General features: G+C 46.6%; 1 protein-coding gene across 3 annotated transcripts in view; it reads right to left on the minus strand.

Annotated features, from left to right (window-relative positions):
- Positions 1 to 13,924, minus strand: part of G3BP2 (G3BP stress granule assembly factor 2) — a 48,113-nt gene that overhangs the window by 22,101 nt on the left and 12,088 nt on the right. Inside the window, exons 6-12 of one of the 3 annotated variants that reach the window (XR_010360554.1) lie at positions 13,534 to 13,636; positions 11,824 to 12,004; positions 10,791 to 10,889; positions 6,899 to 7,001; positions 6,511 to 6,639; positions 6,209 to 6,327; positions 412 to 2,516 (exon numbers count right to left, since the gene is read on the minus strand). Coding sequence is in view for 2 of the 3 variants with exons in the window: in XM_064416280.1 (XP_064272350.1) it covers positions 5,198 to 5,470; positions 6,209 to 6,327; positions 6,511 to 6,639; positions 6,899 to 7,001; positions 10,791 to 10,889; positions 11,824 to 12,004; positions 13,534 to 13,636 (1,007 nt within the window). In the remaining variant the exon portion in view is untranslated. Of the gene's footprint in view, positions 1 to 411; positions 2,517 to 2,544; positions 5,471 to 6,208; positions 6,328 to 6,510; positions 6,640 to 6,898; positions 7,002 to 10,790; positions 10,890 to 11,823; positions 12,005 to 13,533; positions 13,637 to 13,924 lie in introns of those variants that run through there. The other 2 variants (XM_064416280.1, XM_064416281.1) reach the window with 2 other exon arrangements.

Genomic DNA, 13,924 nt, shown 5'->3' on the forward strand with positions numbered 1-13,924 from the left:
CTCACGGCCGGGCACCGCCGGGCCCCGCTCCGGCTCCTTGCCGCTCGCTGCCCGGGGCCCGTCGGCAGCGCCGAGCAGCCCCTGGCACCCCCGGCCGTGTGTCCCTGTAGGGCCCTGCCCGCTCCCGAACCGGACCCGTGTCACCCGGGCTTGGGCCCTGATCATTCCCGCTGAGAAGCGATCCCAGCTCTTCCCCGGTCCCGAGCGGCCGCTGCTGCCAGAGGCCCGGCGTGGAGAGGGGGCAGCCGGGTCGCGTTTCACACCAGAGCAGTTCCTGTCCGGACTGCCCTCCGCGGGCCTGCAGGCCAGCAGCAACACACGGGTGTGACACACTGCAGCCCCTGGGATGAAGAGGCTCGTTTCTGCAGCATGCTTCATTACACAGCGACACGAACCTTGGTCGACGCTTACCTCGAGTCTTTTTCTTTATTCTTTCCTGTAAGCGGTTTGATGGTGGGGCCCGGGGCAGCACGGAGGGACTGAGCCCGCTCTGCACAGAGCCCCCCTCTGCCCCCAGCACAGCAATGCCTGTGTGCGCGCTGCAGGAGCACATCAGCAGAGGCCCACATGCCAGGGAAAGTCCAAGTGCTCCTTCTCAGGGAAACGTCAGCAGCTCTTGTTGCCCCTGCGATGCTCCAGGGGAGGCTTAGAGAGAGCTGCTGCGCTCTGCACCTGCCCTGAGAGGCTCGTGTTTCTTCTTGCTGCTGAGGAGGGGACCTAGTCCTGATGACGCAAACAATGACCCACTGTGTCCCAGACAGACAGCCCCTGACGTGTGCTCCAGGCAGAGCACACCCACTCCTTCCCGGCTTCTGGCCAAGTTTGTGTCCCTGTCCCTTAGGACAAATGTGGTGTCCACACCCTGCCCAGGCAGCACATGTGGAGCTGCACTTTGGGACTCTCTGCTGCGAGGGCTGCAGGGCAATATGGGCTCCTGTGGGCAGGGAACTGCTGCTCCTCGGTGCCCCGTTGTACCAGCTCTGGCTTAACTACCCCATGTCACCTCTCAGGGACTCCAGGGTTAGGGACAGGCATGCAATGAGGCCTGCGGTGCAACAACGCAGCCAAGAGGAACGTTGTGTAAGCATCTGCAAGGGCTGCTCTCAGCTTTAATCCCTACACACTTCCCACAGCTCCCACCCTTCGAGGGAACAGCAAGTGCTGCAGCATCATTACCAAGATGTCTCCTTTCAGCTCAGGCTCAGGAAACACGAGGCAGAGCACAGGCCAAAGGGACAATGACTTCCCCATCTGCTTTTCTTTCTTCCCCTTGCAAGAAGCCAAGCTTCAACCAGACATCAATGGCTTTCCTAAGGATTAGCAGGCAGCCCACCATCTTCTACCATGTCCAAAAGATCACCATTCCAAGCTGGGTTTCTCCCCATGACGTGCAAAACCTCAGCAGTCACTGTACTGCAAAGGCTTCTGTAAAAGCACGGGGCTCTGGAAAGGTGCTGGAGCGTGGGCACTGCCAGGGGAGGGCGAGGCCTCTGCGGCACCCAGCAGTCGCTGCTGTGACACCCCTCGGCTGTGCTGCCATGTCCTCTTACCTCCGCTCAGCTCCGATGCCGAGAGCAGGTGCTCCTGAACAATCTGAAATATGCAAGACTTCCTGGCACAAGCAAAACCAGGTCCTGGCTGACGCCGTGGGGTTTCACACCCATTATCTCCTGCCCTTGCCCTCAGCCCCAGATAACATGAACCAGCACAATTCACCTCACAGCTCAAGGCACCACGGTCTGGATGCTGCACGCCCTCATCGGTGGCACAGGAGATCGTGCTTCTCTGGACATCTCTGGAGATCAGCAGATCTTGTAGCTGTGGAGGGTGCTCCTCTGAGGAGTTTTTGGCAACTCTGGCTTTGGGACTTCTACAGGATCCAGTTTTCTCATTCCAGTATCCAGCTCACATGACTGTATTACTTTTCAGTCACTTCCTAACTGCCTTTTATCAGGAAATATTACAGGCAAGACATGCAACAAGATACAGCCAACAGCATCTAACAGGAACTTCAGAGATTCCATGATTTGGCCACACCTTATCTATGAGCAGTGCAAGAATTAACCCTTTTACCAACCTTTTTGGGTAACTGCTAACAAACACCAGAAGTACAAAACCAGGAAACTGAGGGCAATCACTTCTGCACCATCACAACTCAGTGGCACTACAGTGGAGAGTAAGCAGCTCTGGTCTGTTTGTTTTGAAGACAGCTCAGCTCACATTCCTCCCAGCACCACTGCAATAACCATTTAAGCTGCATCCCGCAGCTAGATGCTGCAGCCTGGCAGGGTGTGCAGAATCCCAGCTGGGACACGTCTGAGAGGAGTCCCAGAGGAGCTCACATCCTCCCAGGGCCACACACACACACACCCCAGGGTGAGAGAAGCCACCAAAGTCAAACACTGGAAAGCACATGGTGCTGTGCTGCTGCAGCTTGCCACTGTCACCGGCCAGGTCAGCAACGATGTTCTTACAATCTTTCCTGTGAGCGGGGGCTGCCAGGGCTCTACAGCCACCTGCATGCAAGAGAATTAGGGACATGGATAAATGCTGCAGACATCAGTAGTTTATTGGCATGTTTAGTCAAAACACATTCAGAATGGAAACTTAAAAGTAAAAATACTTTCCACCTGCAACAATTAAACTAGAATCTACTAGCATATAATGCTCGACAAGTTACAGCAATAAAGATGGTAATCCACTGTCTTGAATACCTACTAAAGTCAAGATGGTCAGCCAAGTTTGTTGAAGTAGAACCGTAATGACAAAATACTCCCACCATTCACAAATCAGCGACTAACAGTAATGGTCAGTGAATGCCTTCCTTTGCTCTAAGAGGTACATTTACTATTAAGAGGGTCAAGAACACGTAAGAGTCCACAGTACAGCAGGTGAGCTATCACCATGTAAACTTCTCTGGATGATGTTCCAAGGGTTCGTGTCAACTTAAACAAGAAGCAAGCCAAAAAGCAGAATGGCTCAGGAGCTCTTTTTACTACTCCGTTTCTGTTGTCAATTATTTCCAGTGCCATTTGCCATACAAACGATTTAGGTGGCAGCAGAACACCACAGCACTACAGAAGGAAAAAAGAACCTCCAGGCTACACAAACCACACTGGTGGCAAACTGCTAACTGATGACAGCAATTTGTCCGAGGGCTTCAAACCTAACGCGTGGAGTTGTGTGGCGAGCAGTTCAAGTACTACAGATTTCCAGGTAACAGCTGGAATGGCAAGACCTTCAACAAAAAAACTGAAATATGAAAATGCCAATTGCTAGAAATGTGTCCCAGAAAAGAAAGTGTATGAAAATAGTGCAAGACTTACCATGGAACACAGAAGACCTCAAGTCTGGGAGAGAACAGACACAGATGCCACTTCCCCCTGCCTAGCATATCAGAAAAGATGACCACAATCTTCCACATTACTTGAAACCAGCAAACGACTGCATAATCCAGAGCCAGACTGCCAGGATGCCCTCCCTGCTTTTGCTCGGAACTGCCCTTCTTCTTTAACTTGAAGTCTTCCATGCTCAGGAGCGGCTGTCGGCAGTCACGCCTTTGCACGGCCGCACGCACAAACACCCCTTGGCTCCTGCGCCCGGAGCCAGCACTCGTGGCAAGGCCCAGCACAGCCTGCACTGCCTGGGCAGTGGCACTTTACAGGAACGTGCTCCGGGACATCATCCAGAAACACAGCTCTCCACGCAGAACCCGCCAGCCAAGCCGCAGAAGAGGATGCCTCCTTTCTATCCTCGGGCCAGAGCCACATCAGTGTCAACATCAGCTGAGAGTTATGTGCAAAATGAGTACAAGTTTTTTTAAAAAGTGCAACTGGAAAATGCAAGAACTTAAGAGCTGCTGTTTAGTTCTCTGAAAATTGCAGTATCCCCGTTTGATAAGCTCACCTTCACAAAGGATGCTTAGGTCTAGCCATTACGAGGTGGCCAGAAGCGTCCACCATTCTGGACTGACTTCTGAAATTCAGGTCCAAGAGAGATTAGAACTCTGCTTTCTTTAACTCTGACACTGATTAAAGAAAAGAGACAACCTGGAGACTACTTGGATGTCTTCATCCTCCCTTCCCCCCCACTGCAAAAAAACCAGGCAAACTTGTTAATTGAAGAGCAAGGTGGATGATCATTTTAGCAACGTTTACTCATTGAAAGATACTGCAATTTTTTTAATACAGTTTTCCAATTATTTAAATGCTTTGCAGCCGCTTGGCTTTGCAGCACAGTACTTCATACACTATACTGTACAAAATCACCAGCAAGACTGGAATGATGTATTCATAGAAGGCACCATCATGCTTATTACATTACCAGAGAACTCAAATACAGTCAAGACAAGTTCCACTGTACAACGCTTCTCGAAGGGGGAAGGGGGAGTGTGTTGAGCAGCCATCCCTGCACTGAAGAGGGGCAGATAGAAAAATCTGACGTGAGCTATCAAACTTGTTGCATACTCAGGGCTACGACTTGGAAACTCTGGGTTCTGGTTACAGCTAACGGGATTCCTTCTGGAACAAAGGTGTAGTCTTATTAAGGTTTGTGTGTGTACAGAGGTTGGTCACAGCAAGCAGAGCAGATGCCCGCATCGTTCCCCAAGCTATTCTGTCTGAGTAAGAGGATGAAGGTTTTCCCTCCGATGCCTCCTGCAGCTGTCAGTATAAATGAGTTCAGAGGACCCATTAGTGCATTTTGATGAGTGCGTAAACACGAGTTTGTTTGGAGCCGAGTGTTCTAAGAAGGAAAAAAAAAAAAGGCAAGCTTCTCCAATTGCACAAATTGCACTATTTGTGTTTCCAACAGTAGTAGGCAGAAACGGTAACACTTACACAAAATGTGCAGCAGAGGGTTTTTGACTGAAAGGACCCGAATTCTACTGGGCATGTCCTTTAGTTCAACTTCTGTTGCAGATAGTTAACTTTTCTTTTGTTTCTTTTTCTTTTTTCTTTATTTTTAGTCTTCAATTCTCCACGTATACATTTATAAATTAAGAGTGTGACTCCTGTTGTGAAACTGGGGAAAAAATGTCCACCTCAATTTAAACTGGAAACCAAAGGATGTTTTCACATCAAAGAAACGATCAGAAGGGCTGTGTCACATTCCAAAGCTAAAAAAAAAAAAATGAACAAGAATGCAAACACGATGGATAATGTACCACTGCCAAGACTGTCTGCCCACAGTGGAGATTTCAGCGACGCTGTCCAGTGAAACGGCCTTCCATCTGCCCGGTTCCTCGTCCAGAGCCAAGTTTCTGTGCCATGCCACCCCGTGGAGGAGGTCCTCTCCCGTCGCGGTCCCGCATCATGCCTCCGCCCACTATTCCGCGGGGCCCGCCCGGGCCTCTCTCATTGCGGCGGATATCCCTGCGCTCGTCGCCGCCGCCGCGCGTCTCTCGCTCACGGGCGGCTCTGGTTTTTTTCTCTTCCACGTTCAGGCGCACCTCCCCGCGGAACATTATGGGCTTGTGGGGAAAAGCGGTCAAGGCACACGTTAGTCACCGTGGCACAAAGCCCATTCCATGCAAGGCACATGAGAGCTCTGCCCTGGCTGTGGGCCCCGGCCTTCCTTCGCGTACACGACCTGTTAAGGGATCCCCGCGGCATGCAACCTTAGCCCTGCAGAACACCATTTTTACATTCACTCGGGCAGGAATTAAAGTGTTTGTCTCAAGCAAAAGCAGCGCTGTCTTTAGCCTCTTCACTGCCAGCTTTAGTCTTTTCACTTCAGGGTCGAAGCTCTGGAAGAACTGCTCTACTAAGTCTGTCTCCCACACCACAGAAATGAAAACTGCTGCTTTCTCCCCTCCAGCTCCTCAAAGCAAAAGAGCAAATAACCCTGCTCCCTCCTCTCGACCCCAGGGTGCAGAATTCAGAGATCCATGTGATGCTCTTTGAAAGGTCACCTGCTCCCCTTTCAGCTAAAGGATCTCTAAAAATAAGTTCTGAGCTCTTGTGGAGCACTTGTGTAGAGGTAAAAAACTCAAATTCCACATGGTGCAGTTTGAGGATCACTGGCAAAGCTTTTAAAGCTACACAGCACTCCAGACAGAATGCGTATGCCAAAACTGTTTTTCTTTCAGCTGTTTTTTGAATGCCAGAGCTAATGCCAATGCAAACTAGGATGGTCCATAATACATGTGGTTTAGGGCTTTTGGTACGTCCTTGTTAGGGGATACTCAGTACCCAATGCCAATACTTACTTTTGCAACTAAAATTCGCTGGACTGGCTCGGAATCGTCAAATACCACGAAACCAAAATTAGGCAGTTTTCCTCCCACTCCCTTAGTATTTATGCGAAGTTCTACCACATTTCCAAAGCCTGGAGAAACACAAGGGAAGAGACACTTCAAGAAAACCCGCAGTGCCAGCTCTACCCTCCGCTCGTTCCAGACATCTGTAGTGTGGCACTATGTCAAAGCTTACCCATGTAGCCAAATCAGTGTTACCTGACTTTTTAACACAGTTTTCCATCTTAGTCCCTGCAGCTGGAATCACTACTTACTCATGAAGAACTCCTTCAGTTCACTCTCATCAATGTCGTGTGGCAAGTTCCCAACAAAGAGCTGGTGGCTGTCTGGATAGCGAATTATCCGACGATTATCCGACTCATTCTGCTCCATGTCTCCCCTTCCTACCGTCAACACAAAGAGGAAGGTAGAACCACTGAGGTTAAAAGATGTGTGTAAACCTGCACGAACACATCCAGGGCAGCATCAAGCATTTTCACTCCAGCCAGCCTGGACTCCAAAGCATACTCCCTCATTCCTGGCTGAAAGCAGCAGGCACAGGCAGTTCACCATCAGCCGGGCACGACACAGGTACAGACACGGCCTCAGCAGACACCTCTCACTAACCCGGCCCAAGCAGTCACACAGGCTCATCCACGTTACCTGGCCGAGGTCCTCGTGGTGGAAAACCTGGTCTTTCCCTGGGACGCTGCTCACGAACGCGAGGAGGCTGAGACTGAGCTTCAGGTTTAGTTTCCACTCTTGGCTAAAAGAAGAGAACGTGCATTACTTAACACTGGCCTGGTTAAAAAAAAAACCAAAACAACAAACCCCCAAACTCACCAAAACAAAAACCCCACAACACAAGACATGGGTAAGTGGCATGCACAAAACAAACTCCAGAAGATAGACATCAGTGTCAATGTGTTTGGGAGTGGTATTTTCTCCTGTCTAAATTCCTCTGTACCAATCCAGGACTGCAGTGTTCATTTATCACTGTCAAAAGGTGCAAAGCAAACGTCTCTCAATCAGAGCATCTCCCCAAAACACAGCTAAGGTGAATTTTCCATGTTTGACCAGGCATTGAGACCCCAACATTCCATTATTCACAAATCCCTCAGCTGACTTAAGTTGTAGAGGGCATAAAGCTTCCTCAAGCCAAGCTCAAACTTCATGGAGTCGGAGGCAGTCCAAGATGAACACAAAGAGACGGACAAATCAAAGTTCTGTCCAAGTCCCCATGGAATTATTTTCCTCCAATGCAAAACAACTGGACAAAAACTAACAAAAAGAAAGAAGAGAACAAAAGCCCCTGGAAGTGTAGTAAGTATTTCCTGAAGTGAGTTTCTACAGACTACCTCTTGGCACACACTTCAACTTTCCTGATGTCAGGACAATGATGATCAAAGTATGCCCTTCATATTCACATACTAGAACACCCATTCCCATTTTTTGCAAGCTAAAAATTTGCTTTATGAGAAATAGATAGAACAATAAAAATGTTTCTATGCAGACTGCTGGTCACTGAAGCAATTCCCAACATTTTTTAAATTCCATTTTCTGTACAACAGTTAAGCAGCTGCTGGTTTGCTGGGTTCTTATCTAAGAAAAACAAAATTATCCTTAGGAGCACAAAAATACACAAGTAGCCTGCAAGTAAGATTAAACACAAGATGAACAGCTATAGGCCCAGACTGCTGGGGAGAAGTAGTTTATATTAAACATCTCCCTTATTTTCCTTAAGGACTCAGGACAACTGGCAATTCCAGACAGAGCACTTCCCAGGGAAAAAAAACTGGATTTTACATGCAACATACAAGTGTTACACACTGAATTAATCTCTTGGCCCTCCTATCACTTGTGCTCCACACAGCTAGGCATTAGTCTGTCCCCACAACACTTCTAGGATCACTTTTTAGTTCCAGGAACAAGCTTGGAAAATCAGCCTTCCTTTAAATCTTGTTCCCTTCTATTTTGTGAGTCACTGGAGCTCCTCTGCCATCTTTCACTCGCACATCTTGAGCACATCATAAATTACACCTCAAAAACAAAACTTGGTACCTTCAGACCCCCATTTCTTAGATACCCATGGCTATCAGGCTTAAACTCCCTCCCTTCTGTCAGCCCCAGCCAAGACCTGCTGCTAAATGCCAAGGATAACAGTGACCTTGGACCTGCTTGCTTTGTGTGTCACTGATCTTCTCACCCAGCACACAAATGGCTCACTTCTCTGCTTGTTTCTAAGGACTACCATCCTTTTCCATAGAAAAAGGCTGCCTCAGTGCCTCAAGAGGAAAGCCCTGGTACAGAACTCTGCTCCCCAAAACACTGCCACAACTGGCAGCACCACTCCAAATCAGGGCTGCCATTTACAGCCCAAGCAGCAGCTCATTGCAACTCACATCTTCCAGCGTGTCCTAGCAAGCACAGAGTGGATGGAAGGACACTGAGTAAGGAGTTCAAGAAACCCAAATTACTACAGGAGCCAAGAATGCCACAACCTCAGCCTGGCAGAGCTTTGACAACCATTAAGGAAAAGGTGGCACTGTCTCTTCTCTTCAGGAGCTCACATGGGGAGGGAAAGGGACTCACCCCAAAAGACAAGAATCAGGCCCTTGCCTACCCCAGGCCCAGGCCCTGCCCCTCTGCAGACCTATGACAAACAATGCAGTAATAAAAATGGGAAATAAAAGTAACTAAAAATGCTATAAGGAAAAGTCCTAGTTTATCAATGTAGGCAGGCTGATTTCTAATCATCCACAATTACAGAGCAAGAAATGCTGTCCTGTTTCACTCCACAGCTGTAAGGAAACAACCCTGAACCAGTTTATATCCAAAACAGCACTCTGAGAAGTTAACACTACAGGGGCTGTATTTTTAATTTAATGGGGGGGGAGGTGGGGGGAAACTGGAGTGATGCAGAGAAAAGAGTGAGCAGGGCAGTTATTTCTAACATCACTGACCCCAGCTAGAACAGCATCTCAAAGGAGCCACCAATCCACCCACCAGGGCATCTTCTGCCCTTGTTTACGTGCACAGTGTCTGGCACTAATGGATCCATGAAAACAGGAAAAAGCTGCTACTGATTTGCAGCTCCTTGTTTCAGATGCCTCTTCTACCCAACTTCTGCACAGTGTCTAAAATACTTCCAAGAAAAGGAGCTCAGAACTGACTAATTCCAGCTACAGAAGAGCTGAGAGTTGAAATTCCTGCCATGTCACTATTGTTCACAAACTTCCACACACCATTACTTAAAACATAAAGTCAAAGCGAAAGAAATCAAAAGGCACAAAGCACAACAAGCAACAGAGGCAACACAGATGAGTTTAAGGGGACATCTACAAACTATCTCCCACTCTCTTGGACAGATCATTTGAAATTATTTTTGCAGCCACATTACAACCATCCACCTTTTCTGTAGCAAATAAATTAAAACCAATTTTGGCTTTGCGTAAGGAAAATCTATCCTGCACTAGAAAACCCAGTTTTTATATGTTAAATACCACCTAAGTGTTCAAAGCCCTGTTTAAGCTGATGAAGACAGACAGACTTCCAACTCATTACATAGCCTTTATTTGATGTCCATGATAGTCCCAGCAGACCAGAAGCAACAGCATGTAGGGTGTTGGGGTTTGCTTGGTTAGTTTTCTTTCATTTTTCTCTTTTTCTTCCCTCTTTCCTTTTTAACATGCTTTTAAAGCATGAAGGCTAGTCCTAGACAGAGATCTCTCTGTCACCACAAAATTGAGAAGAAACCAGTGCAAGAACAACAGCTGCAGCAACCCAGCTATTCTACTGAAAATGGCAGCCTTCAAGAAGGCAGAACAGGAGCAACTCAAGACACAGCACTCCGGCACACCCCATCAGTGCACAGGGAAAAGGACACATCTTCTGGCTTGAGCACTTTTGTACAGATGAGGAAGCTCGACTGAGAGTCTCAGAAGGTCTCACACCACCTTGGCATGAGCAGGACATGAGCTGTCACTTGCTCTCCTCTGTTCCCTCCTCACCCAGTCAACTAGGAATGGGAAGATAGCATTGCCCAGGCAAGGAAATGTGAATCCTTCCATTCCTCACACAGTCATAAGTTGGTACAGGGTTCTGTGATAAGCTGATTATCCGTGGATAATGAAATCCAGCATAGTCCTGTGGATGTTAGCCTTACAAGGCAATCTTGCACCTCAGAAATGGTGCACTCTCTTTTTACTGCTGGGCCCCTTCCATCAATGCCCTTTTCAAACACATTTCAGAAAAGTAACATTTTGTGGGGAATTGGTCTTTCCCCTATAAACCAAACCATATGTCATGAAGTTAGGTAAAAAACCCCATGAGTGATTTCCTGTTTCCACAAGACCAGATTTTAACATTACCACCACCCAAAGTTTCACCAGTTACACGTTTGTGCCTTTACTTGCGACAAGGAGGTGAGTGCATTAACATTTAAGACACAATTAATTTGTGCAATTTAAGTCAAACAAGTTGATCTGTTAATTTAAAAAACTGAAGCAGTTTGCAGAAGTAATGAGACAATCCAAGGTGTTCACAGATGGGTTACCTGTGAGACTGGTGCTTTAACATGGGGTGGAATTCCAGAGGAAGAAACAGTACCACTAGGAGGCAGGTTTTTACTGGTCACTGAAGCCCAAGAGAAAGCCTGCAGGAAATGCAACAAACCTAGGCTACTAATCACAGCAAACCACTGACATTCCTACAGGGAAACTCGTCTGCTAAAAACACACTTTTGGTTCATATCTGGCTATTAAATAATGGTTGTGCAAGCATTACAATGGAGGTACAGAAGGTTTGCAGTTCCAGCTGTCTGTGGATTCCCATAGCATGGAACAAGTGTGTACTGCTACTCGAGTGAGCCTAGTGCCCTTAGCATTCCCAGATAACTGCTGTCCATGATGTAACCAAACCTAGCACTGAAAACCCTGTAGTGTTAAGTGTCTTTTGCATGAAGAAAGGAAGCGGATGCCTGAAGTTACAATCAAAAATGGAGAAGAGAAAAAGGATTGGAAAAAAATATGGGAGAGACAGTGGAGCTAGAAAATCACCTCGCTCCAGCTCTCCCTGGCTGCTCCCAGCACTTTGGAAGCCTGCAGGTGTAAGCACACCAGAGCATGCACTGTGTGCACTCTGGTTTCTAAAATTAGGCATCCTGCCCCCAGGAGACACTCAATGCCCCATATTGGTCAGCAATTTTGTGAGCATCAGTGTGTTCCATTCATGTTCAAGGAAAGAGCAGCAGTTCCCATTGTATGAGATCTTTGGCAGTGGTAGCCACAGGTGTTTTCTTAACATGTTAACTGCACAATTAGAAATGTCTACACATGCACATACCCACACACACACTTTACAAGAAGATCTTAAAATCTACCATGGGTGGTGAGCAGCATTTAAAAATAACATTTTTTTTCTATTTTAGTGAAAATTCACATTTTTACAAGTTCAAAGGTCAAGCCTAGTTGTTCATACAGCATGACACTAAAGAGAGGCACCAGTTTAGCCACCCAAAAGGGGCAAAGTTTAAAGGCCGATCCAGTTTCCATCTGCACTTGGAAGCACAGATGTGACTTGTGACTAACCTTTGGTGGTTCTTGTGGTAGTGAAACAGGTTCTACAGGAGGTGGAGATGGAGACTTCTCTTCTAGCTCCTCAAGGGTCTTTTCTTCCACTTCAGCTTTCAGCTCCTCAGCTTTTGTTTCAGATTCCAATTCTGGCTCAGGTTCATGAGAAGATTCTTCCAGTGCCTCCTCTATCCCATTGCTACAATAGTCAAATGCATTTGATGAGCTTATCAATTCCTTTGCATTTTATCACACTTTGTAAGCTGTGCTATGGCAACAGCTCTGCTATGAAAAAGACTGTTGTGTCTCCATTTGCTACAACGTGGTTTGTAGGTATGTAATACAGTGAGAAGTGAAGCTCTATTCCTGTACTGAGTACAAAACCAGATTTTACTTCTGCTGAAGCAAAGACATGTTCTACAGTTCCCTGCAGAGAATCACACAGCCTTTTAACCCTGGAGGAGAGGTGCTCAACTCAAGAACTGCTGCTTCTAAAAGAACACGAACACAGTGAGGACCAACGGACGACAAATTCACACACATAGCCAAAGCCAATTCTGCAAGGAAACCTACTGCTTCTTCACCAAAATGCTACATAGCTTCCTTACCAAAGCAGCTGTGAGTCCCATTTACAGCAAACCACATGCAACTTCTCTGCTCTGTGTGGCTGAAAGGCAGGGGATCTGAACATCTCCCCTCTCCAGCCACCCCAGAATCCCACCTTACCTCCAGTCACCTCTGCCTCTACAGCTCCTGCTGCAGGTCACCACACGCCCAAGTGACTCTATGATGAACAATGCCTTTACACCCTCTTTCCAAGCAACACAGTAACCCCAAAAATAAGACTTGGCTTCATGATTCCAGGCATCCAAAACTTACTGCATTATCCTGAGCAAGCCCCTGCCAGAATTCCAGCAGATTCCACTCTTCCATCAGATTTCTCATGAGAAGCATTAAGTGACTTGTGTTTAGTATTATAGATGCACTCAGCAGGTATTGTCTAGTGATGTCATACATGTTTTTTTTAACAGGGGAACCAGAAAGTCAGTTCTGGCTCTCACTATGCCTCCCCCATGTTTCACAAAAAGCACAGGGTTTGGTGTTGTTTCTTTGTATTTGTGGGGGCTAATTTGGTTAGTTTTTGTATTCATAATCATAAATCTATTTTTTCTTTAATCGCGCTTAGATTTGCAGACACCCAGAACAGAGATCTCCTCTTCCAATAAAGCTGTACAGCAGGATCTTAAGGAGTATGTCTTTCTCTCAGTTTCAAGCGATAGCAAATTTGAGTAACAGATCAAGATGTCCCTGCTCAGTGCAGGGGGTTGGACTAGATGACCTTTAAAAGGTCCCTTCCAACTCAAACTATTCTGTGATCAAGCATCCTTTTGTTAATGTACCTGTGATATAAGCCACATCATACCCAAAGTACTGCTCCAAGACTGGATTACAAAGATTCCATTAAGTGTGTATATACATGGAGGTCACTCCCTTTTGAGACCAGAAGTGAAAATAACTGAAAAACATTAAAAAATACCCAATTTCTTCTCTTCAATAAAGAAGAAATGTCTCAAAATAATGTAATGTTAGCTTAACACAGATTCCTATCAAGCTAAGTGTATTTTCCTAAACTACCTGTTAAATTACATACAGAACCTAAAGCCAAAGCAATTCTGTCTGTGGTTTTTATTAAGAAAGCAACTTCATGTAATAAAAAGGACTTCTTACGTTACAGGATGGTTTTCATAATAAGTACTGCTTGCATTCTCTTGCACAGGTTCAGGTGATGGTTGTCTTTCCTCCTGCTCTTCTTCCACCTCTTCTTCAGACTCTGACACAAAAAAAAACCCCAACCCTTTGTCATCTCTTATAGATCTCCACATCTGTACACAAGCCACAGTTAAAATAAAAGCATGTTCAGTTAGAAGCAATCAAAATACAGCTTCACCAACAAAACATGGTAAAATGATCTGCAAAAAAAAGATGGAAGAGGCTGCCTCTCAGTCAAGAGGCTGGGCTGTTTACAATTTTCACAAAACGAGGCATATTACTGCTAGGAAGTTCTGGGAGGAGGTTTTGAGGCTCTTTTAAAGCAGCAGGTGCTTTTCATATGGTGGCA

Source organism: Passer domesticus, chromosome 4, assembly GCF_036417665.1.
Source record: "Passer domesticus isolate bPasDom1 chromosome 4, bPasDom1.hap1, whole genome shotgun sequence".
NCBI classification, from domain to species: Eukaryota; Metazoa; Chordata; class Aves; order Passeriformes; family Passeridae; genus Passer; species Passer domesticus.